This window comes from Mya arenaria, chromosome 5 (genome assembly GCF_026914265.1).
Source record: "Mya arenaria isolate MELC-2E11 chromosome 5, ASM2691426v1".
NCBI lineage: Eukaryota > Metazoa > Mollusca > Bivalvia > Myida > Myidae > Mya > Mya arenaria.
In genome coordinates, this window is record NC_069126.1 from 36,136,738 (window position 1) to 36,163,028 (window position 26,291).

The window sequence follows — 26,291 nt, forward strand, 5'->3', positions numbered from 1 at the left end:
TGAGGCCAATAAAACAACGCGATCACCGGTGATACTGGCAATAAGACCCTCAGCGGAAAACGAGCAACTCGGCGAAACTCGGCAGATTTTAGCGAGGAAAGAGGTTACGTACTCGGCGGATGTCCGCGATAAATTAAAAAACCCTCATAGTGACCGAGGAAAGTTCCGCGTGGAGTGTACTTGTTACAATATCAGGTTATTAAAAAGAAATTGATATCTTTCTTTGTCTTTATTATACACATTTATATAATGCAAAATGTAAGACAAAAATTAAAGCCTGTGGTTTTATGTTCTATAATAGTAACTTGTAATCACTAAAGGATAGTTTCACTCTAAATAAATTATGTAATTTATACAAAGAAATGTACTAACAATATTGTAAGGGAACAATGGTGCTTAATGTGATGTACTGTATCTATATGTATCTATATGCCTTATATATGATGACCAAAAATAATTTAATAATGATAAAATCTATTAACAATCGATCTTTGATGGGTTTTATAAACCGATTATCGATAGTATTTTTTCTGTTGATTCCCAACAATATTTTGACTTTTCTTATGTATCCCTGTAACGCTACAAATCTCTCCGATTTTAATCATGGGCGATAATGTTTAGCAGTAATATGTGGATTTTTCTGGATTAAGTTTTTTTCTCATTTGCTGATTAAAACATTCCCCTACAGTAAGTTCCCTAAGCTAAGTAGAAGCTTATAAATATTGCCTTTGAGCAGGGCGGGTCAATAACCTGTGGCCATGATTAGCGTGGTCATTATTTGTCGGTTTATAATGTTTAACTTGAGATTTAATTAATTTAAGAGAACATATAATAAATGAGAGGATGAAATTGACCCAAGCTAAAAGATTTGCTTATGTTTATCATCATCATCATCGACAATATTTTGATTTGGGTTGGCATATTGTGTCCAAATTGGTATATAGAAAGTGTATATGGAGACCTTTCATGGGATATCGTTTTGGGGCCCTTGGGTCTAGTTTAAAGGAACACCTTTAAATAGAAAAAATGTTAAAACTTAAAATCTTAAGTTTGGTGTGACATATTTTGATAAAACCTGGTATCTAGCAAAAGTTTATGGAGTTTTTTCATGGGATTGCGTTTTGGACCCTGAAGGTCAAGGTCACTGTTGCTTAAAGTTGAAAACGGTTGAAGCTGAATATCTTTAGTTAGGGTTGACATATAATGACCAAACTTGGTATGTATGGAAGAGTTCATGAAGACCTTTCCTGAGATTGCGGCGCCCAGGGTCAAGGTCATTGTTTCTAAACATAGAAAAATGGCTTGAACTTAAGTTTGGGTTGAAGTAATTACTATATTTCCACCAATCTGCCGGGGGGGGGGGAACTTGCAGGTCTGACCATTCCTTTGATTCAATAAACAGTTGTGACAAAAGTATTGTTCATTATGTCTCATCCATAAAACACCCCTGTGCAAAAATAATTTCTGCCATGTAATTGCTCTATGTGCCATATCTGTTCCTAGTTCACACACAAATCTTGTTTTCAAACCTTTCCTCACCCTTAATATTGCCGATCTTGACAAAAAGCACTAGATTTGTGTGTTTTATGTTTTATTTATAGCATCAGACATGTGTTTTTGAGGACCATGATTAGAAGCGTTTTTTTCTATTATTGGTCTGCATTATTGATGTAAAATCATAGGGCCCCCGCCATCACTCCCTTCCACGTGGAAAAAACACTGGTTATTGTATTGCTCTCTACACTTCACCTGTTTTCTTCCAGTATCCTTCCAGCTTGACTAAAAGCCAGGTTAGTGTGTTTTGTACTAATAGCATCATTGGTGTTTTTTTATGACCAAGAAAAATGGCTGGAACTTTAGTTTGGGTTGAACTATATTGTGACCAATCTTAGTACAATGTATGTAGGAAGAATTTATGGAGACCTTCATGGCAGGTCCATTTTGGGAAAATGACCCTAGACATTATGGGACCTAAAAACAACATTTGGTTTGGGTAACCGGACCCTACCTAAGAAATAAGCGCCAACCCAACCTTTTTTATTATCAGTTGTTAAAAATAAATAAATTTGAAAACAAATCTCCATGTGTGTACTCCTTTATCCTGGGGACAACCCTTCATGTGTGTATTTCTTTACCCTGAAGATGCTTCTCCATGTGTGTATTTCTTGTTAATGGGTTGTAATATTTGAAATGTAAGAATGTGGTTACGTCGCCTGACCAAGATATGGGACAAATTTGTTCTTTAATATTTTTATCAGAACCCCTGCTATTTTTCAGGATGGTCAATTATAAACTTTTAGAACGCCCGCTTTCTGTCAGTTGGTAGGCCATGTCTTGTCTTAGTAATAACTCCAGAATTGTTCGACTGTTATGACAATATAACCTTTGATTTAGGTTGCCCTTCGACAAGTATATGACCAGTATTGTTTTTGTGTAACAGGTCACGGTCAATGTCAACATTCTTATAAAAAAAATTGTCCGCCCAATAACAGTCTTTTTATGTATGACCATGAATCTTCAGTGGTAGGTTGCCCTTGACCAGTAGCAGAACCCTATTATTTTGGGGTCAAGGTCAAGGAAGGCAGTCTTTTTTATGAAATCGTACTGCAGTTTAAAGGTTTATATGTTTGCCTTCACTTTCCATCTCCACATGTTTTTGAAAAAGCAGCATTCAAGGGGTATAATGTTTGACAAATGTCTATTGTTTTATTTTTGACTGAATGGGGAAAAAGACATTGCAGAATAAATTAATATTTTGTATCGCAAGGGTCAATTGGCTAGGGTGTCGATTATACAATGCAGCGTTTTAGAATACAACATACAATTTGATGATTAACATCAGTAGTGGGGAGCAAAGTGGTGAAGCTTTAGGGGCGGCCATGTATGTTTTTTCGTTGTTGTACGTTTGTTACGCACCACTTTTTTGTTTTTTCATCGGAAAAATGAATTATAACTAAAATAAACTATGTCTTTTCTTATTTAATTGTTATTTAATAGATATTTGGAAATGATGACATGGTGCTCCCAAAAATATACAAATTAAAAACTCTGGCCTAAAACTTGTATTGCAACAATTTGATGGGGGGAGGTGGGAGATATCTGCCGAGGAAGCTTGCAAGTCTGATCATTCCTTTGATTCAATAAACAGTTGTGACATGAGTATTATTCATTATGTCTCATCCATAAAACACCTCTAAGCTAAAGATATCTGCCTTGTAATTGCTGTATGTGCCATATCTGTTCCTAGTTCACAAAAAAATGTTCAGAGTTTGTTGTTTTCAGACCATTCCTCACCCTTAATCTTGCCGATCTTGACAAAAAGCACCAGGTTTGCTTATGTTGTGTTTTATTAATAGCATCAGACACATGTTTTTGAGGACCTTGATTGGAAGCGTTTTTTTCTATTATTGGTCAGCTCTATTGATCTGAAATTGTTCAAAATAAGTTATGGGTTGTTTTTTTTCCCCGTTTTGGGGCTGACAACTTCAGCCCCATTCCCCTCCTGAAAAAAACCCTTACCCAGGTAGAAAAATCCTCGTTAATGTTTTTTAAGGAGCGTTGACCTCTTAAAGCTGCACTCTCACAGATTTGCCATTTTTACAACTTTTTTTTTTGTCTTGGAATGAGCAAATTTTTGCGTAAATATCTGCAAACCAATGATATAAGATTGCTGAAAAAAAATCAGATTGTAGATTTTCATATTTCTGTTCGAAATTTAATGTTTTATGGCTTAAACCGTTACTAACGGTATAAGAAAAATGCATTAAACATCCATTTTTGAACTTAAATATAAAAATCTGCGATCTCATTTTTTGTCAGCAGTCGTATATAACTGGTGTCCATGGTTTTCCGCAAAGATTGGCTCGTTCCAAGACAAAAAATAAAAAGTTGTCAAAACGTTCAATCTATGAGAGTGCAGCTTTAACAGTTAGCAAATACAGCAATAAAGTGCCATTGATGAATATGTGAATAGGTTTGTTGAATAAAAGGTTTAAAAACAAGTTGAACATTATATCAATCATGTTAGTATTTTTCCCATTTTTGCAAAAACTACCCTACTTTTCCTCTATCAAAGGGCCCCGCCATTATGCCCTCTTAAGTGGAAAAACACTGGTTATTGTATTGCTCACTACTCTTTACCTGTTTTCTGCCAGGATCCTTCCAGCTTTACTTAAAGCCAGGATAGTGTGTTTTGTACTTATAGCATCAGTCGTGTTTTTTATGACCTTGATTGGAAATGATATCTGTTATTGGCCTGGTGTATTGATCTGGTTTGTTCAATGCAAGATTGTCTGGGATTTAGATGGAGATCCAGCCAAGTCTCTGGGAACTGCTACAAGAGGTACTGGAAATGGAAAAACCAATACCAGCCTGGTCCCTTTGCCGATAAAAAGTATTATGTGTGTAACTCTTGTTCCAGTGAACATCCAGCTTACTGACTCATGGGTCTGGATGGGAAAATTATCCAGGAATATACAGCTTTCTCAAATAACTCACTGAAAATCTCATTATCTTGGTTTAATGGTTTTTAAGTGTGTAAACTTATGCTAGAGTGTTTGTGTAAAACAAGGAATAATTCTGACAATGTATGGATACATAGGTAAAATTGTCAATTCAGTCATGTTACATTGTGTTGTGTTTTAAATCTGTTAAGAAATTATGTGGTTGTTTTTTTACGAGGCAAGTATCATTGAAAATTGCTTGTGAACTGAATCGAGAAAAATATGAAAAGATAAGGCTTGTTTTGCAGGAATGATTTGTTTTAAAGAAATTGATGCTAATGAAATCCATTTTTTTTTGGAGAAGGAATATCACAAAATCTGATAAACTATCATGTACTATAAATTATATTCTGCTTCATTCCACATATATATTGAAGACTTGGAACCTGCAGTGGGTTGGAAGCCTGTAATTTATCTGACTAATAAAGCTTCAGAAACCATCCTCGTGCATTAGGTTGATGATTAGACCTGTCAGACAAAATGGAGTGCGGCAATACATCAATTTGAACCAAGAGAAATTTGGGCCGGAATAAAGTGTTACTGGCCATCTTCTGGTGATATCAGTAAATAGTTGAACTTTTGGATATGATTTATCTTTTCCAATAGATGTTTTTGTCATTCAACAGCTTGTCAGTTTTTCAAAGAAACATAATCTAGGTACTCATAGCCTTTGTGTCTTTGTCGTTGTTAGTGGAATTGGTATTGTTGTTCTTGGTGCCAGGTGGTGTGTATATACTATAGCTTTAATGTTGGCTGTTGTAGATAGTTGACATGAAACTTGGTACACTTATTCACAATGAAAGTACACATACGACAATTGTGTTTTACATGTTTCATCAGTTTGTCTGAAAATATCTAAATAGAAAATTTATCTTGGTCAATTGTTAACATGCTTGAGAGATCAACTAGGTCAACTGTTAAACATGCTTGAGGGGTCAACTGTTAAACATGCTTGAGGGGTTAACTGGATCAACTGTTAAACACGCTTGAGGGGTCAACTGGTTTAACTGTTAAACATGCTTGAGGGTTCAAATGTGTCAACTGTTAAACATGCTTGAGGGGTTAACTGTTAAACACACTTGATGAGTCAACTGTTAAACATGCTTGAAGGGTTAACTGGGTCAACTGTAAAACATGAGTGAGGGATCAAAAGTTAAACATGCTAGAGGGGTCAAATGTGTCAACTGTTTAACATGCTTGAGAGGTCAAATGTGTCAACTGTTAAAAATGCTTGAGGGGTCAACTGAGTCAACTGTTAAACATGCTTGAGGTGTCAACTTGGTCAACTGTTAAACATGCTTGAGGGGTCAAGTGTGTCAACTGTTAAACATGCTTGAGGGGTCAACTGAGTCAACTGTTAAACATGCTTGAGGTGTCAACTTGGTCAACTGTTAAACATGCCTGAGGTGTCAACATGGTCACTTTTTAAACATGCTAGAGGGGTCAAATGTGTCAACTGTTAAACATGCTTGAGGGGTCAACTTGGTCAACTGTTAAACAGGTTTGAGGTGTCAACTTGATCAACTGTTAAACATGCTTGAGGGGTCAACTGGGTCAACTGTTAAACATGCTTGAGGGGTCAAATGTGTCAACTGTTAATCATGCTTGAGGAGTCAACTGTATCATTTGTTTAACATGCTTGAGGGGTCAAATGTGTCAACTGTTAAACATGCTTGAGGAGTCAACTGGGTCAACTGTTAAACATGCTTGAGCGGTCAACTGTTGAAAATGCTTTAGGGGTCAATTGTGTGAACTGTTAAACATGCTTGAGGGGTCAACTGGGTCAACTGTTGAAAATGCTTGAGGTGTGGCATTTTTTTTTCCTGTTGTACCTTTATTTTTGTTATCATGGTGCTAACATGTTGCTGTTGGTGATAAGGATGTTGTTTATTGCAACTACAGCATAGATGACCATTTACTGTGATGAGGATGACAACGATGATAATGAGCCAACTACTACTTGAGCTGTAGCTCTGTTTGAATACTTGCCACTGAATATTATGAAGATGGTACTGATGGATATGATGCTGATGCTGATAATGGTGTTGTTACATTTGAAGAAAACTCTAGTGTGATGAAATAAATCCAAACTTTTTTATTTAGTGGCTAGTTATTTTAAGCAATTTTATATAAGTGTTTTGGAAAGGCATTCACAATAGCATTTTTATTCACAATAGCATTTTTCTTTTCTTAATTTTTTATCTTTCTGTTTTTTTTTTCATTTTTGGTACAAGTTTATGAAGCTCATGCTATCAGGGAAAAAATGTTGATTTGCAACACATTTGTTATTGAGGAATGTAAGACTTTCTTGATAATTGGAGCAAATTTGTTTGGAAATCTGGCTCCTTGTATAACAAGTAGGTCTAATTCGCCCAGACAAAATATTCTCACCTGTTATAAATACCAGTTGGCATTCATTAGTAGCTGTCTGAATTGTTGTTTTATTTTTATGATTTTTTTGGAAATATTTAGTTTTTTCTGTGGTCACTTTTTACAGCTGTTCATTCCAATGTTGCATTATTATTAAAGTAACGTAACGTTCACTGTGCCATGATGAAAATGTTTGAAATGATGTCACAATATGATGATGTCACAACTTTATGTTTACCAGAGATTTTCAAATTAAAATGATCACCAAATAGATTGACTTTTTCCTTAAGTCACCATAAATTTTTACAAAATTGATTTCATCTATCAACTATAATCAAAGAAATTTATGTTTTTATGGCATTACAGAAAATTTTTTGTTTGAGTTTACACCCAGTGAAACGAATAGCGATTTTGCACCAAAATTTACCAAATAACTGAAAAGTCACATGTACGTCTATGTAAGAAATAGTGATTAGACCCCCAAAAATTGGTTTGGTTAGGGTTACATCCTTTTTTAATAACAGGTAGGGTAGGTAGGCTTTTTTTACGTAATTTTTAGCGATGGTAATGTGTACGTAGAATGTGCGTCCGTACGGTCGTGCGTCCGTGCGTCTGTAAACAATTGCTTGTGAACATGATACTGTCTTCAGTTTTGATTGTATCTCGATGAAACTTGTACAGTATCTAGATATCCATTAGAGCTCGGTTCCTTTCGCCAAGTTTACATGTACATGTAAATTCAAGTCTAGAGTTAAGGGAGACAATTTTCAAGTCTAGGATTTTGAGAGACAATTTGCTTTTTGCTTCTGCAGTTGATTTTGTGAATTACTCTGCCTTGTTCTTGTTGAAAGCCCAAAGGCCATTTTTTAGCTTTAAGTTCTGTAGTTTGTGCATTCATCTTAACAAAATTGGCTGTAAATGTTTAAGTTATGCACCTGGTGTCATTACTGGCCACACCCAAGGTTCACAGGTTTGGTAAACATAAATCTGGAAAGCTTTGAAAATCTTTGTGTGTTATGCATCCATCTCAGCACAATTGATTGTGAATGTTTGTTCAAATTGATCAATGTTGTCCTAGGATGCCCTTGACTTTGACCTTTTGACCAACTTTTTTTTAACTTTTAAAACTACATAAATTTTTACTATGAGTACAGTTTTGAAAGCATTTTTTTTGTCAGATGACTTTTACTTGGCACATATTAAAATAGTTCATGCAACTAATCTGCTTACAATACTTTCTGGGCTCAGATGTTGAACGTCCTACGTTTTCAGGTAGCCCAAACACAAAACATAAACTATATGTCTGTTGCCTTTTACCCATACATACATGCTGTGGATTGATATGACCACAAAAGTCATGCCAGTAGAGCATAGGCCCTTTTGGGCCTCTTGTTTTTTATAAGGCTTTTTATAAGAACGCTATTTTCATCATTGGAGAATGGTGTTAAAGTAATCTGTATATAGCCTTAAAGGTTTTAAACTACATATTACAACACACTAAAAAAAAAGGTTTTTTTATTGTTTTTACCAACTGACTATAAAAACAGTTTGGTCAACACCTATTTTGTAGGTAGGGTCAGGTAACCCTAACCAAATGTATCTTTTCTTCAGGCCTCAGTGAAATGAAAATTGATTTTGCACCAAAATTTACCAAATAAGTTGCATGTACCTCTATATAAGAAATAGTAATACTTGAAATATTGTTATTTATTTTAATTGTTTTGTTTTAAGGTTAATTTTTATCATGTGTCAATCAGGGTTGATAAAGGGAAGGTATTATTGAAATGTAAGTGTCAAGTGACACAATGAATGATTAAGAATTCTTTTGTTTTGAGTGAAATCATTAAGTACAAGAGCGGGATTGTCCGTAACATTTCCACCTTTCACACTTGATAATGATCTTAACTTGAAATTGATCTTGGGTTAAGAAGTAAAATATATCACAACACTCCACAGGGTTTTTTTTATGTATAAAATATGACTATTTAATTTATTTTATGGTGGCCTTTGAAAACAGACAGAGCATATAAGAGTTTGATATGATTTTAAATTATTTTGTGTGGCCTTTGAAAACAGACAGAGCATGTAAGAGTTTGTCATGCTTATGATTAAGTGTGACAATGATCGTACTCCAAAAAGTATACCTATAATATGATATGACTATTTGTAAATACTTAGTAGACTGACATCACTGCATTACTCGTCATTTTCACTCGTCAGTGCTGTCAGATTAGATGAAATTACACCTAACTGTCACATATATTGGAGGTTGACTTTTGATATCATTTTTGAGACAGTGAGAAGGTATGTTTGTTTTTGTTTGTCCGAGCCTGTCACCTTTAATGTTATATTTCAGTGTTTGTTTGTGAAGTATATGGTTAGGATAAGTCTGTGTTTTTGACCTGAGTTTTATTAATTACAAGTTAAATGTTTTGTTTTTAATATGCAATATGTTACTTGTTGTTATTCTTTATTTTATATGATCAAGCAACCATGTTGTTAGGTTACAGGCTGAATTAAGATTTGAAGTTTGAGTTGGTGCAACTTAGGGTGAAAAAACGGGCTCCAATTGTGGTATTGTTGAGGGCAGCTAAGGGCTTTCACCTTAGGGAATTTGGGCTAATTATACTCTAAAATGGCACATTCAGGTGTATTTATGTATAATTTTAATACCATATTGACAAGCAAAAGTCACTTGCAGAGTTTGTTTTTTGTTGTTTTTTTAGGGGGAAGGGGCAAGAATAGCAAAGGCCATAGGAATTCTTGTTTTGAATTATGAATGTAATTTTCATTATGGACAAGTTCTATTGGAACCTGAGAAATTAAAACAGAAGACTAATTCTACTATTTCATGTTCTTCCCTTGTGTACGGAATAGACTCATCATTTCTACTTCTGTACAAGCAATCTGAGGATAGAATATGTAGGAATGTACATTAATGTGTAAGGAGGACAGCTGATGAGGACTTTCCTATCCTGAAATAGTATTGATTCATAAACAGAAAATTGCCAGGAAATGAGTGAATTGATGGTTTGTTTACTTTATTCAGGGTCATTTATTTGGTTTGGATTAATGTTCCTGAGTCATTGATATGATGTTGGTGGTCAATATGCCAGTGTTTGAACACCTGTTCATGATGCAAAATAATTGAGTGTTAATGTAGCAAGCTATTTCAGGGCTGTGTGCATTGGAAATGCTGCTGAGTTGCTGTTGCTGCCACTAATGATGATGATGATGATGATGGTGATGATGGGTTTATTGTGTTGATTCTGATTATGGTCAAGGATTGCTGATAACAACAGAGGCTGTGACATGTTTGTTTATTGATTCTCTTAAATATCTTAATCTGAAGATAAGGCTTCTATGGCTGTTTCTGCTGCTCCTGCTGCTACTTCTGATGATGATGATGATGATGATGATGATGATGATGATGATGATGATGATGATGATGATGATGATATGATGATGATAATGATGATGGTGCAGCAAATTGAAAATAAAAGAAAATCTCTGAATTTCTATTTATTTGTTCAATTGGTTTAATATTTCAGAACAAAGGTGGATGATGAGTATATAATAATATTGTTTTCATTGTTTTTGAGGATTTAGGTTCAATTGAATGATGAGTCTAGCATCTGCTTTTGTTCCGAAATGTTAAACAAAATTGAGCAAATAAATGGAATTTAGAAGCTTTCGTACTTTTCAATATTTCTATTTTTCTTGCGGAAGATCCCCCAAACCCCTCTTGCAAGAGGAAGTAACCCCCTCCCCCATCCTTACTAGTCACCAATCCGTTACAAAGAGCCTGTGATACAAAAGTAACAACCTTGTCCATTCCAAAATGCTGGCTCGAGCACTGTACTGTAATAATTGTTTATTATGATTTTTGTTAATTTGAATGATGAGTCAAGTGTGAACTGAATTTTGTCACTTTTTATTCAACTGTCATTTAAAGTATTTAGTGGTCAACATGGTATTTTGTCTAATGAGAGGGCAGTATTTCTCAAGTTTTCCAATACATTTATATCAGTTAATCAGCAATCATGTGAAGTGGTAGATTTGAACAGTGGCTGGCCCAATAAGTTGGTAGTTTACACAATAAAATGTAGACCACTTAAAAACTTTAAGATTGTTAGTGTTACACAAATCAATTGGTTATGCAACTGGGTCGCATCAAACCATTTATATTTGTAAGTATGTTAATACATATACTAACAATCTTTAACCATTGCTAAAAACAAAAAACCCGTACTAACAAACTGTATACGATGACAAATCAGAATGATAAAGTTCCTGTTCAAGACATCTGCTTACCATCTAGTCATGAAATCATGACGAAGGCTCAGCGCAACACAAATGTATCTTCATGCAAAAACTGTAGCAATTACTGCCGATTTAACTGTTACCTGCATGATGGGAGAATGTGTAATGTCTGCACGTGCAATATTGATATCATAACTTTACGACAGCCCCTGGGCTTGAATTTTCCACGTTCATTTCATTATTTGTTTCCCCTGGGGTTTTATTGACACCAGACATGAGTAGTAAATAATTAATAAACTGTGTAACATCACTTGTCAATATTTTTGCTGCACTTACCTTGGTTTGTTGTCATTTCGTGTTTGGGAATTGATTGTGAATTTTGTAAGTACAAAGTTTCTTATAAATTCTTGCAGTTTTTTTTTAGTTTGTATGTTTTTTTTAAGAAAAAATTCAAGCTATAAGTTATTGTCTTAGCCTTGGTGTCGCTGTTGTTAGTGGCAACATTGGAGGTGGCAGTTGTGCATCATCTTACTGAAACCTTGGCCATTATTATATTAGTGTTTTTTTATGTTAGACTTATTTTCAAACCTTTTATTCAACAAACCTTTGAGATTTTCATGAATGGCACTTTATTGCTGCATTTGCAAAATGTGTAGGAGTCAATGCTCCCCTTCCCCCCAAAATATATTTTTTTTAATAGGATTTTATTACCTGGCGGGGTGTGGGGGGGAGTTTGAACTATATAAGGGGAATGAAGCCAAATTTTGGCCCCAAAAAGGGCGGAAAAAAACCGTATATTAAGCTAAAAAAAAATGAAGATATTTCAAAAGAACAATGTGCACATAGCAAGCCCATAGCTGTGGCTTTTATTATTATCATGTTAAGCGCCTTGTTTGACTGAAATACAAACAAATAGAGCGTTGGCGTTGTTTTAAGACAGATAGTTGAATTTGGAGGCTTGCATTATCATAATCTTATTAAAGAGCTCTTTTAAATGATGAATGATTCAGACTGAGGATTGGCACTTATCTTAGGGTTTTAGGGGCAAAGTTATTGCAGAAAAATACTTAATGTCACTGGCGATATTTTGGAACATTATTTCCTCTCCATGTAATGTACATACTCTACATAACTTTTAAGAAACATTGTGTCTGCTTGGAAATAAATGTCTGCATTATTCCGATGTATATTGATCGTGAAATTTGCCTGCCAAGCAACTGTGAAATAATAGAAATTTCTGGAATATTGTAGCTTCTTGTTATGTATGCATCTTTTTTCCGACAACATTTCTAGATTTCAGGGGAATTGGATATATAGGAACGGGTTTGTTCAGCAGATTTATGATGAATGATGGGTTTGTTTAGAATTCTTGATATATATCGGGGTATTACTTTTTGTACAACTTGTATTTAACCTCATATCTGAAATGATAATTTTTATATAAAAAAATTGTAGGGTTTTTGAGATAAATAAGTAATACGGTAGTTACTGCACTCACAGCCTGAGTTTTTGAAATCATGAGCTCTTTGTGCAAATGTATAATTTCAATCATGAGAGTTGTAGGTAGTTTAAACATCTTTTATTCATCATGTATATCAAACATCAGATTGCAACATTAAATGTTATTCTATTATGAACATGATACATTGAATCATATTAAAAAGAAGCAGTGGAGGATTTAACTGTTTTGTTTCATGTTGTTAAGGATAACGTTCAATAACTAGTGTGAGTAGCATTGTAATTTATCTTCATGATAGTTATTGAACGGTTTTGCTTTGCCTACACTGATATGTGAGTTACTGTATACATGAAACAAAGAAAACGCTCAATAACTAGTGTAAAATATACGTGAATATCATGGTTATTTATCGGCAAGGTTTTGAAAGATTAAGCTCACGATTAAGATTACTGATATGGGAGTTAATGTACAGATGAAACAAGGAAAACACACTCATACATGGTACAACTGAAGGTTACTGTTCCTGTATTACAAATTAAACAAGTTTTTTCCAAAGGAGTGATTTATTTCTACTACATAAACTATGACCAGTTTACAGTTTACTCATACATGGTTTTGAGTCGAAACTTGGGTAACTAGATCATGAAGCGTGACATCACGACCCAATATTTGGATCGACTCACCGGAATACTTTGATCAAAATTATAAGATGCTGTCAAAGCCTTGGGGTCCAAAATCGGCGCTAACATTTTTAACTTGTAAATTTTGTCTAGGTAATTGTCAAAGCCCTTGGTGATGGCATGGTTTTGAATTTAACCTTGGCCAAGATAGTTTTAAAATGCCAAAATGAAACTTTGTAAGCGTTAAATATGACAATGCACATGACTCTTTTTATATGTTGGATGTCTTAAACTGTTATAAAATATAAAGCATTGACATACAGAATTTTGAATGAACTTTATTCATTATGCATACTCAAGGTTGTGTGCGTATTTTATCTTCAGGCATATCATACATAAAACTGATGATAAAAGCAATAGTTTGTAGAAAGTTCATTCATAATATGAGATTTATGGTCTGGTAATGTAAACTATGTGTATGAACTTCTGATTTACACCTTCTACCGACATTAAAGTTATGTACAAGTAGCTTGTTACAGATGATGTTATCATTGCCCTCATACAATTGCTTGGAGGCGATGACAGAATCTTTAAACTGTGCCAATATTGGAGGCAGAGTAAGATAAGCTTGAACTGCTCCCTGAGTGTTGTGGTATAATGAATTTATTTTGTAACAAATATACACTGTGCACATGTTTGAAGTGCTAGTAGATTTTTTTTCTCTGCAATTTTCAGGATGAAGTAAGAAACCGGTGCAACAGTTAGCGAGAGATCAGAATCAAGCGTGACAGATGGAATACTTGATTGCCAGGATTGTTAAGTTGCAGATGAGATGAATAAAGCCGGATTTTTGGAAGTGTGAGCATTTTATTACTAGTGGAAACGTTTAATGTCACATTTCGCAAAGTGTGACATACGAGTGTGAAAATGGCCGACCCAACCACGGAGAAGCTGCAGAGTATGAATATTCAAGGTACAGGGAATTAATGTGTATACATGAGAAACTTTGTTTTTAAGAAAATTTAAATAAAACATTTAATTTATTACTATCTTTAAAAAGGGTAACCAAGGATTGAAATAATTTCTGAATGTATGTATGTGGTTAATGTACAAATTTTCTTTCAGCCAATGAGCATAAAATAGAAAGTGGCTTTTTTAACCATGCAAACTTGTACAGAAATGTTATCAAATAAATAATTTTCATTTTAATTATATGACTAAATTAAGAAACCGGATAACATTTTATGAGTTTAATCTTTATTTAGAGTTTAAGTACTTCATAGGATTGATGTTAAAATTGCATAATTTATGTTCTCAAAAGTTTATTTTATTCAAACAAATTGCCTGAGGTATTTTGTTACATATTTCTCTTCTTACAGATTCAGATTATAATCTGAGAATAAAAAACATCTCTATTTATGTAAAAAAGCTTCAATACGTTTACTTTGATGTAATGTCGAAATCAGATATTTAAGGATTCATTCAGATTTTGTTGTTTGAAGTGGCTGACCATACAGTGCATTGAACTGCTAAAACAACTTGCAACATTCTTGTGAAGCGATAATAAATGATAATGAATGATAGTGTCCCATTATATCTTAATTCATTCAACAATTTTGTGTTGAATTTGAATAATGGTGTTGTTTATTCAGCGATATCATTCAGCAGGTGATCGCATTCATTCAGGGATATGTGCTACTGCACAGGCAAATTGGGGATAATGAGAATTGATTTCTGGCCTATCAATCATTTATAAAGTATCTGAAAAACTGTACAATATTTGTTAATTAGATGGTCAATTATTATTGTTACATCATGGTTATTGAATTTCAATATTTTATCATAAAGCTTTTTTTACTAAATTTTGAAAATTGATTTTTTTTATTCTGAAGGATTCAAAAATTATGAATTATGGATTGATTTGAGCCCTTAAAATGTATGAATTCAATACATATTTATTGGGTTTGCATCTTTTGTGGCTGAAATCATGATTTATTGATTGATCAAGTCTTTCATGGCTGAATTCATGACATATTGAATATGAGTCTTTAATGGCTGAATTCATGACATATTGAAAAAATTGAGTCTTTCATGGCTGAATTCTTGACATATTGATTGATTCGAGTCTTTTATGGCTGAATTCATGACAAAGTGATTGATTTGAGTCTTTAATGGCTTAATTCATGACATATTTAATGGTTTGAGTCTTTAATGGCTGAATTCATGACATATTTAATGGTTTGAGTCTTTAATGGCTTGTATGTTATATAGTCCATTAACATTGCCATTCAATGTTTTCAAGTTTTGATGTGACGTATGTTTGACTCTTAAAATGATTCCAATTTTCTGTCATTTTATGGTAATATGGATAAACTTGCCTTACTGTAATGACTGTTGTGGACAGTTGGATTATGAGGATTATGTGAGATGATACACTTGGGTCAAACTCTGGGCATTGTATCATTCTTGGTTATCTTTAAGGCCACACTAGGTCGATCTGATCCGTTCTACCATGGTGTCTCTCTGCATGTGGACACATGCCCAAGATACTAACAATTGTTCTGGGCCTAATTTATGACTGTTCACTTAACATTTTGAGTCTGAGTTTCAGACTGAGAAATGCACAATTTTAATTTTGTTGTTAAAATGCAACTACAGTCGCAAATAGGATAAACATTACTGTGCCTGTAACAATTAACTTGTTCTACAAACAGGCACACCTCTTTTGTCAAAATGAGTTATATTATAGATTTTTTGAATTATTGAAGAATCAATTTTTTCTGAGCCTGAGTTATGAAGAATGTGGGGAGCATTTCAATACCTAGGAGAGATTTCCAACAGTAGAACTGCTCTAGGTATGAACTGCTTGGATTCATGATATAGCACCTCCCCAGAGCCATATTCACTTACGTATAGAATCTAAGTTTAAGACTCAGACTCAGAAAACCAATTGATGTTGTAAAAAAGCTATTACTGCAGCATTTAAAGATAGTAAAAATGTTTTATGTGCATGTAACAAATAATTATTTTATTTTACAATCAATTTTTTGAAAAATTGAAGAATTTAGTTTTCTCAGCCTCAGTCCCAAACTCAGACTCGAGACATTAGTGACTTCAGAACCTGGCCTTATAACTCTTTTACTGTACAGAGATGATCTTTAGTGTCTTAAGTTCTTATTGAGAACTTACCAGTAAGAAACTAAAGATCATCTCTGTAGAGTAAAAGAGCTTAAAGTACTATCTTAAAGTCATCTTTGTCTGAAATCGTTCTTTAACATGGACTGTGAGTAAGTGTATAATTGTATCATTTCAGTGTTTCATTATTGTATTCTGTATTTTGCCAGTTGTTTCTAAAAAAACTGTTATATTTTTTTATACTGTATCTTCAACAAGTTCAATGCTGTCAAAACATTTTTATAGTTTTAATTATCTGGAAATCTTTGACAGAAATATAATGAGAAACAGCTGTTCATTGGGGTATGTTTTCTTCAAGGACATGTGTCTGACTCATTGGAATTTAAATTAGCAGAAATTACTGATCCTCATGTAAATTTCTAAGCATTGGGAACATTAATGTTTAAGATACATACTTTATTCTTCAGGATAAAGAACATTGCATTTTCTGGAGTATTTATTGTAGGTGGGTGGGGGGTCCAGGAATATTGAAAGTGTATAATGATGATATCACTTTTTGCTTGGTAGTTTTGTGTTAAGCCAGTGTATGGACATGCTGGGGGTCAAACCAAGGACCTGATGTATGCAGCTCAGAGGCCAGTTTCAATAAAGGATTCTAGTCATAATTTAAAAAATCGTAAATCTGTATAAACGTCACAAATTATAAAGCACCTTGATGGTTTTTATTTCTGTAACGTGTGAATTTTTCAGTGGTCGCAAATAAGGGCTATTCCAGTAAAACATATGTCCCACCCCAGGAAGGCACTTTCAAAATGGACCATCCCCCTTCAGAAGTTTATTTGATGAGAAAAGAACCCCCTTTAGAATATTTTCTGAGCAAATTCGGACCCCCTTGAGAAGTTTTTTTTTTTTATACCTCTATATATATGCAAAGATTATTTGCAATTACTCTTTTGTAACTCTTTGATCAGGTGAGCTATATAGGACCTTATAGCTCACCCTAGTTTCTAAGCCAATCATCACCCAGAGATTTTCAAATCTTTGCTTGAATAGGTTTCATATAAGATCACATCTGCACCCAATAAGTTAATTATTATAACTAGGTCAACAGACATGGCGCGCGCCAAATGAACTTCGAGCAGCCAATGGGCACGCTGTATACGGCCTTGTTCGATGATTGGCTTAGAAACTAGGGTGAACTATAAGTCGGTTACAGCTCATGTAATGGAAAATAACAAAACTTATTACTGGGCTTTGCTTGTAATAAATTTTGTTATTTTCCATTAATAAATTTGGTTATTTTCCATTATATGGACTATAACCTACACACCACGGTTCTCTTGTTTCTTCATATGTTGCTATAAGTGCATATTAAGCCACATGAGGCTGAAACTTTCACCCATGTAATTATATACAACCTAAAAATACCTTGTGGTTGAAATGTTAAGGGGACGAAACATTCGGATTTATAACATTTACACAATACGTACAAATTATGATTTCTAATAAAATTCTAGACAACTGTTGTCAATTTCAGGGGGTCGGCACTAACCATTTTTCCAAGGGATCCCGAAGGGACACCAACATTTGAAATCAGGTGTCCCTTCCTGAAATTAGGAGTCCCTTCCACTTTTTACATTTTTTCATTGTTGAGCCTGTTTTAATATTAAATTCAACATCCTTTTACTTTTCAATTTGTAATGCAAGTATAAACCACCATAATTATTATACATGTTTTCAGCAGCATGTAATGACAGGTTAGTAGCACTGAATGGCAGTGAGGTATATTTTGGTCTCTAAGTTGGTAGATTGGGTTCAAAAGCGGGAGAATGTCTAAGTCCCTTTTGTTTTCAGTCAAAAACAGAGATGGATACAATGTAAACAAAAACTTGATGTTGTTACTATTTTTAGATTTTTGGAAAATACGCATAAAATACATCATGGTTCAGGGTCTTGTCAAATGTCGGTGCTTTTCATTAAGAAACTGTAGGAATATTACATCTGGCTTGTGAAAACTCCAATCAATATTTAGTAGAGCTGTTGATAAACCAATCAGACTGCCCAACAGTCGTAGTGCATACTGGAAGAGCAGACGACCAAAAATTGTGTATACATGTTAATTTTCGCGCCAAAAAGTCATAAAATTTTATAAATTTATTGAATTAATGAATAAAACCCTGCAAATTTTATTTCTATTATTTTTTATCAAGGCATAAAATATATGTCTTTAAAATTAACAAAGAATATTGATAAGTTGAAATGCCAATTAACAAAGAATGCTGAATGTAGGATGCAGTTCTTTTGTGTCGTAAATGTTACTGTAAATACTCAAAGGTCGCATCATATTATATAAAAGGTATCATCAGAGTTGGCATCTTTTTGGGCGGTTCTGACACATAAGCAAAACAATTCCACATAAGTATTTTACCGATAATAAATCTCTGTCAGCTCTGACCTTGTTTAAAATGTAAACAACAAAACGGAAGCGTTAACCTGCATGCGCCTGTGAAATGACCTGTTTATTTATAGATTCATGACGTAACTATAGTCAAATAGTCAGCTATACTTTCGCTTTGATGAGTCCGATAATGATAATTAATAATATTGTTTTGACATGTGCTGTCAAGAAATTTAGGGAGCCCGAATTTAGGTAATAAATTAATTAAATGCTACTTATTTATTGATATTTAGCGTTTATCAGTCAGAAATTTAAGTGTCCCGACGGAATACCGGACTTCGAAGTTCAGGTGTCCCTCCTGAAAAACTGGTGTCCTCGGGATCCCGGGACCCCGTTAGTGTCGAACACTGCAATTTGGTATACTTACCACGAAACGTATCCACACATGCGGCGCAACTATTGGTTTCTAGCCAATTTTGTAGGTTGGTCTTCGACCACGACTTTACAAATTCTGGCGCCTCCGCCATCTTGTTGTCAAGGGACGCAACTTCTTCTGATTTCCGGTACCGCGAAACCGACTCGTAATATCGCGAAAATTTGTATCCAAACCAATTCTGTACACGACGTTCGGTAAAATATGTTATATGGATAAAAAAAAACGGTATTTCACCATCGGGCAGTGAATATAAATGAGCAGATACGGTCAGAAGCAAAAAAGAAAATGACGCCCCCCTATAGAAGCGAAATTGGACTTATCACCACCCCCTACAGTAGCAAATTAAGAAAAAGACCTACCCCCTACAGAATTTCTTTATTTTGCCGTCCTGGGGTGGGACATATGTTTAACTGGAATAGCCCTAAGCACAATCCCACAAGCCCTGCACTGGTAAAATGCTCTCCGGGCTTGTTAAAATTGTGGGTTTAATACAGCAGGGCTTGTTAAAAAATGTAATGCCGAGCAGCAGTATACATATGAATTCAGGCTTGTTCATCCAAAAGACTAATTTCGTTGACTGATTTTTACTACTGTCTGATGTTAAGTTTGTACACAAAAAGCAGCAGCAAAATAAAGAAAATATAACACTATTAAAGATAATAAAATAATAATTCTATTTAGGACTAATATCAAATAAGATCTGTATTGAATCAAGCCCCAGGATCTTTATAGTTGTGGACGAAATCATAGGGAAGTGAGTTTGTTTTGATTTCTATGATACTCTTAATCTTGTATTGTATTCAGTCACATTACATCACAATTTATCTTTACATATTCAAGTCCTCACTTAACCCTGAAATCAAGCTACTTAAGTAGTCCATTTTTCTTGTCAGATCGGATGTTGTCATTTAATTAAATTGCCCTCCAAAAAGCTGAGCAATAAATTTTCATGGTCGAATAAAAATTAGTTGTAGCATGATTTATTTTCTACATCATTCAACAAAGTTCATTCATTCCCCCCAAAAAACCAAGCCGTATTTTTATATTTATTGTTAAGAGATTTAAGTATTGCTGTAATATTTGTAAAACCTTGATTGGAAATAATATTTATGGGAAGGCATACATTCCTATCTGCTCAATTTGTTTCACTATAGTACTGGTATAAAAACTAAAGAAAGTTTCAGTTGGCAAAAACAAACAAATGGATTTATTTTCCGAAACATACAGTATCTTATTATCAAATCTGGTCTTACATATAAATACCAATTGTTTTCAGAAATAACAACAAACTTACCTTGAGGGAAACGAGGATGTTTGGCAGACTCACAATGATGATGAATATTTGTGTTGTATCTGAGGGATTTTCTCAGAGTTATAGTAACAACCTGTTCAGGACAAGTGTTATTTGTCTAGTGCCCATTCCCTCAACCAAGAGAGTTGATCCCAACCAGGGCAAGAGTTATTTAGCGATATACATGTAGGTGTCTGCCTCTCACCCAAGAGGTAGTGAGTTTGGTCCCTACCAGGGAAGAGTTGTCTAGTGGTATAGGTGTCTGCCTCTCACCCAAGAGGTAGTGGGTTTGATCCCAACCAGGGTAAGAGTTGTCTAGTGGTATAGGTGTCTGCCTCTCACCCAAGAGGTAGTGGGTTTGGTCCCTACCAGGGTAAGAGTTGTCTAGTGGTATAGGTGTCTGCCTCTCACCCAAGAGGTAGTGGGTTTGATCCCTACCAGGGTAAGAGTTGTCTAGTGGTATAGGTGTCTGCCTCTCACCCAAGAGGTAGTGGGTTTGATCCCAACCAGGGCAAGAGTTATCTAGCGATATAGGTGTCTGCCTCTCACCCAAGAGGTAGTGGGTTTGATCCCAACCAGGGCAAGAGTTATCTAGCGATATAGGTGTCTGCCTCTCACCCAAGAGGTAGTGGGCTTGAGTCCAATCAGGAGTACATTCTCTAAGCCCCTCAAAAAGGACAGATGAGTACTGAATTCTACTCAGGAATCTGTATCAAGAGTGATTCATAACAGCTTACAATTTGCTTCACAAATGAGCTTAAATAAATGAGTATAAACTTCTTAAGATAAACTGTCATTCTGGGGGTATAAGTTCAGGGTGTTTATAGTTATTCCAATGACAAAATTCATGACATGTATATACTGGAATTTTAATGCTTTTAAAAAAAGCAATACAAAATCCCCATACTTCAAACCAAATTGACAATCCCAAACTTCTTAGAAAACCGGCCTGACCAATATGTACCAAACCATTGGTAATCTGTGGTAATCTAATAAATTAATTGAGTTATCAGAAAGAATGAACATGATGCTATGGACAAGATATTGATGTGGAGGTAATTGAATCATCCGCCAGACTGCTTAGGTTACAGTTAATGCTGATTAGGTGGGTTGACAGTAAACTGCAGCATTAGTTGTCTTGTTTTCAGTATATTCTGACAGGCTAAGTGATGTGAATTGTTATTTCATAGCTGTGTTCATCTTATTTAAATGCATTGCAGCTACCGGTAGTTGTTCAAGATATCGTAGTGTATATATTTAAGAATTTATGTATGATAATTGTGGTTGTGGTGATTATAAATTGTTTTATTTCGCAGAATTTGAGGGAAGTGAATTTGATCCACTGTCATCAGTGAAATCAATGGAGACAGATCATCAAAATGGCCTGGATTTAATGGACTGCGGTATGAATGGACAGACTGACAAACAAGTGTCATTTGATCAAGGTTTGCCTGACCCTGGTTTCATGCCAGAGAGTGAAGGTCAGTTTATGAACCAAGGTCAAGGTCAGGCTAGGAATTTATACAGTAGGAATATGAGTGATGGCGAGATACTTGGATATCAGAATGAATACGGAGAATCCTCCATAACTGGACAGCATGAATACTATGGCGATGAGGAGAATAATCTCGTTGACTTTGGAGATGGGGCAAATGCTGAAATTGGAGGTCAAGGTCATTTCCAACAAACTTCTCAAAATGTGCCACAAATTGATGTTGATGATCAGTCTAGCTCAAACTATAATGATGAATATATAGAAAATGATTATGTTCCAAGTGATGAATATAGTGATAATGTTGGAGGTCAAGGTGATACAGCTGAAGAGACATTCGATAGTGCAGGGGCCTATGGATCTGATGAACCTGTGCCTGAAAACTGGCACCCAGATATGAGCCCAGATCGTCGGAGAAGGTCAAGGTCCCCTGATAGATCTGTGTCGCCCAGGGTAGATTCTGACAATAAAATACAGCTGATGTCTCCAGAGCGAAGGAGAAGGTCAGTGTCACCAGAAAGATCAGTATCCCCTCCGAGGATAGAGCCAGACAACCAGGGGGACCAGGATACAGATTTGATCAGCTCTCCTTCAGAATATTCCCAGGCAGATCAGGCAGAGGGATACCAAATAGAGGACTTGAGGTCCCAAAGCTCACAACCGGGGTGGTCAGAAACAGAATCACTAGATTCTAGATCAGAGACTGAGGGGGGTACACCTCGTAGATCAAAAATGCCAAAACCAAAAATGAAAAGGCCCTTGGAGTTACCTCCCTGGAATGATAATGTGGTAATTCCTCCACTTCCGCGGGCCAAACCGACCATGATTGGTAAACAGGCTGATATTCCACCACCATCTCCACAAAAATTAAGACCTAAAACAGCACCTGCGCGCACTTCACATAGAGGTTAACATTTTCTAGCATCATGAGGCTTGTTTTCAGTTTGTACCACAATATATTTCATGTTTATGTTTATAAACTTAGCATGCTGCATTGTGCATCTTGCAATTTTGATTGAAAGTTCATGTATTCAGTTGCTGCTTGTTATATAAATGTGCAATTGATTATTTTGACATACATGTACCATTTATTTTGATTCATATCAATAGTTCTTATTTTTTCGGTTGTTTGATATTGTATGTATATTTTATTTTTATTATACAGGCTGGGATAAGGCTGTTTTTCTAAAAACACAGATTCAAATTATAAGAAAAAATGTGCATTTTACTAAATCTGTCTATAACACGTCTCATTTCAAAAAGTGAGGAGTGATATATCGTAGAACTATAAGTCTAATTTTCGCCTGATCCCTTAGAAACAATTTTAGTATGTTGGTAAATAATATTCTGCGCAGAAATATATAAATTATTACATATTGTATTCTTATTATGAGTCTGATCTTATAAACATGGCTTGTATTCCTTGTTTTGCATCCGGCTTGTCTGGTTATTTTAATTTTCTTTGTTTTTTTGATATTTTGTTTGATCTCGATAACATCCTGTTGATAATTAAGTTAAGAAAATAAAAGTCTACATAGGATCATAGTCTGATTCCCTGGGTACTTGATTTAGATTTTGATCCGCATTGTGTACTGTCCGTCTGGGACAATTGATAAGAAGGATGGTATTCAATCTGCAAGCAAATTGTTGCAAACTTTATTGTATGAAATTATGCAATCATCGATAACTCCGTCAGTAGCCTGCCCGACTTCACACTGCAATAAATATTGCGTAGTTAGGTTCGAGTTGCATTAAAATATCAAACTTTTGTCAACTTACTTACTTTAAAATATCAAACTTTTGTCAACTTACTTACAGCAGCTGAAAGTGAAAACTTTTTATATGATCCCACGGTAATTGTGTCCTGTTATCAGACTGTGTACTGTGCATGCTGACAAGTACATAGGATTAGTTTTTTTGATTATATACAGTAGGAAGGTACTATTGATCTCAGAATTATAAAAAATTCAGGAAACACATTTCACCAAATGCTAGAATAAATATCTTAACAATTAAAATTGTAAATTTCAAGGCGTATCCCTATTTTGAGCATACGGTAATGTGTTTCAATAAAAATATTGTTATAACTTTTATCATAAAGATTCTGCTGGTAGCTTTAATTTACTTGTGTCCCCAAGCACACTTTAGCGGCTTATGTTTTCGACTGAGTTATCTTATTTGAAGGGCCCCTGGGGATCTGTCGTAATATTATTTCCTCAACTTTATATTCATTTGCAAGTTCAATACAGAAATAAGGCAAATCAACGAAAATAACACTGAGATAAGTTCATTTTACAACTTAGATTGACTCTCAGGTCTTTATTGAAACCTCCTCAAAGGTACTGACTTCAACTTTGTATCCTCACTTTTCTCTTCTATACAATTTGTGTTTCGATTTTACAATCATATCAATATAACGATAGAGAATAAAACTGTATCGTCAGACTATGGCTAATAATTTTAGACATGAAAATGAGCTCTCGGAGACCATGAGAGAATTATTCTATGCTTGTTATTATGTTATATTCATTTCTGCATGCAGACTGTGAGTGTACCATGATTTGTTTTGTATTGAGTCATCGCCATTAGACATCAGCATTATTCAGTTTGCAAGCATGATTTTCCTGCTTTCGTTATTTGTGTTGCATCATGATGGAAGTTTTGGCCCAAAGTCGAAAGCTCTGATTTGCCAAAAACACATACTGTTGCAATTAGAATAAATTGAACATAATAAAAATGCGTCACAATGTTTCTTTTTGACTGAAAATGAGGCTGAAATCCGGCCTGATTCACAATCCCAAAAAGTATACCTTTTTTTGACAAAAATTGGACTCAAAATTTGCATTCCAATTTTTAAAATTTTATAAAGTCAATTAGAACAGTTGTGTTCAAATGCACCTTTAATCTCTTGAAATTCTGTATATTAAAGTGCCTTTGCTTTGTTTCTTTGGTTTAAATAGACTTTTGTAAATTCACAATTTTAGGCATTTTGTTGCTATTTTCATATTCTATGGCCAGTGGCCCCATTTTAAAAAAGGTGAGACAAAAACACTGTGTCAATAACTGATTTTTGTAACAAACAAAATTTGGGCCAAAAATCCTGTGCTGGGAAATATGATTTTGTTTGTTATGATTTATTTCACAAACATAACGCCTTTGCCATATAATACAGAATATTTCTCAATTCACCACCACCTTAAACCAACCTTTCATTAAAATATATTCATGCCATGAACAGTCCATACATACATGTATAATACTGTAACTTTATTGTAATCTTAAGATGTTCTTTTGTGATGTCATCAAGTTTAGAAGATGGTTTTGCTAGATTAATGATAACAAGCTTTTCAACTTAAAAGTTGGTTTTCCCATAATAATTTGACTTACTATACATGTATCTTACTTATTGCTAGATTTTTTTTTATTTCTTATTTTTCTTAACTGACAAGCTGTGTTTGCTGTGCTTTCAGATGCGTCCTCCGACAGCGGCGTAGAGGACGACAAGGCTGGAAAATCACCTGTAAAGGTACAAGAACTGATTCTGCTTTAGTTATCAAGATTATAATAATGATAACTATTAAGTTGATAATAATAATAATAATAATAATAATAATATAATCATAATAATCATAATAATCAATACTATTACTACTACTACTACTAATAATAATTATAATATTGATGATGATGATGATGATGATGATGATGATGACAAGGCAACAATAACAACAACAATAATGATGATAATAGCAACTTTATGTGAATGGTCTAAAAATCAAATTTTGATATTCACATTGACTTCCAGTATAAGTATTGAGCATGAATTTCGAGAATCTGTCAAAAATATTTTTGCCATAGCCATGGTGTTATAATCATCGATGTCACATATGCATGGGACAAGGGTTATCAGTTATCAGTTATCAGCGCAGTTTGATCAGATATCTAAATGAGAATGTTCAGTGTTTGACTGATTATGTCATGACCATAATATTTGCCAATTCCTGAAACCTTTCGGAGGCATAATTCTCCATTATTCTAATTATCGTAAGTGCGAGTGTCACAGTGTCAAATAGTCATAATGTGTTGTTAATTCCAGAAGGTCCCAAAACCTTTCATATTTTAATGTGGCTAGGTACTTTCTGGTATTTAAACCCCTCGCAACGAAGCCTAGTCATCACATAGAAAAATAATCAGAGGGCTAATTGTTCACATCTAGATTATTAATGCATTGTTGCATTAATGCTTTGATTGTTCGTAAACCAAAGTTAATGTGGCAAGTCAGCCAATTGCCTGCTAATTTTCAATAAAAATGAAAAGTCCCTTGT

At 34.5% G+C, this 26,291-nt stretch overlaps 1 protein-coding gene across 9 annotated transcripts in view; it reads left to right on the forward strand.

The window, feature by feature from the left end:
* Nucleotides 1–26,291, forward strand: part of LOC128233636 (microtubule-associated protein tau-like) — a 73,823-nt gene that overhangs the window by 3,821 nt on the left and 43,711 nt on the right. For 5 of the 9 annotated variants that reach the window (XM_052947402.1, XM_052947407.1, XM_052947408.1 and 2 more), the window contains exons 2-4: nucleotides 13,950–14,187; nucleotides 21,791–22,873; nucleotides 25,437–25,492. In XM_052947402.1, the coding sequence (XP_052803362.1) occupies nucleotides 14,142–14,187; nucleotides 21,791–22,873; nucleotides 25,437–25,492 (1,185 nt within the window). In that variant the 5' untranslated portion in view covers nucleotides 13,950–14,141. Of the gene's footprint in view, nucleotides 1–4,433; nucleotides 4,601–9,062; nucleotides 9,177–11,391; nucleotides 11,517–13,768; nucleotides 13,832–13,949; nucleotides 14,188–21,790; nucleotides 22,874–25,436; nucleotides 25,493–26,291 lie in introns of those variants that run through there. The other 4 variants (XM_052947403.1, XM_052947404.1, XM_052947405.1 and 1 more) reach the window with 4 other exon arrangements.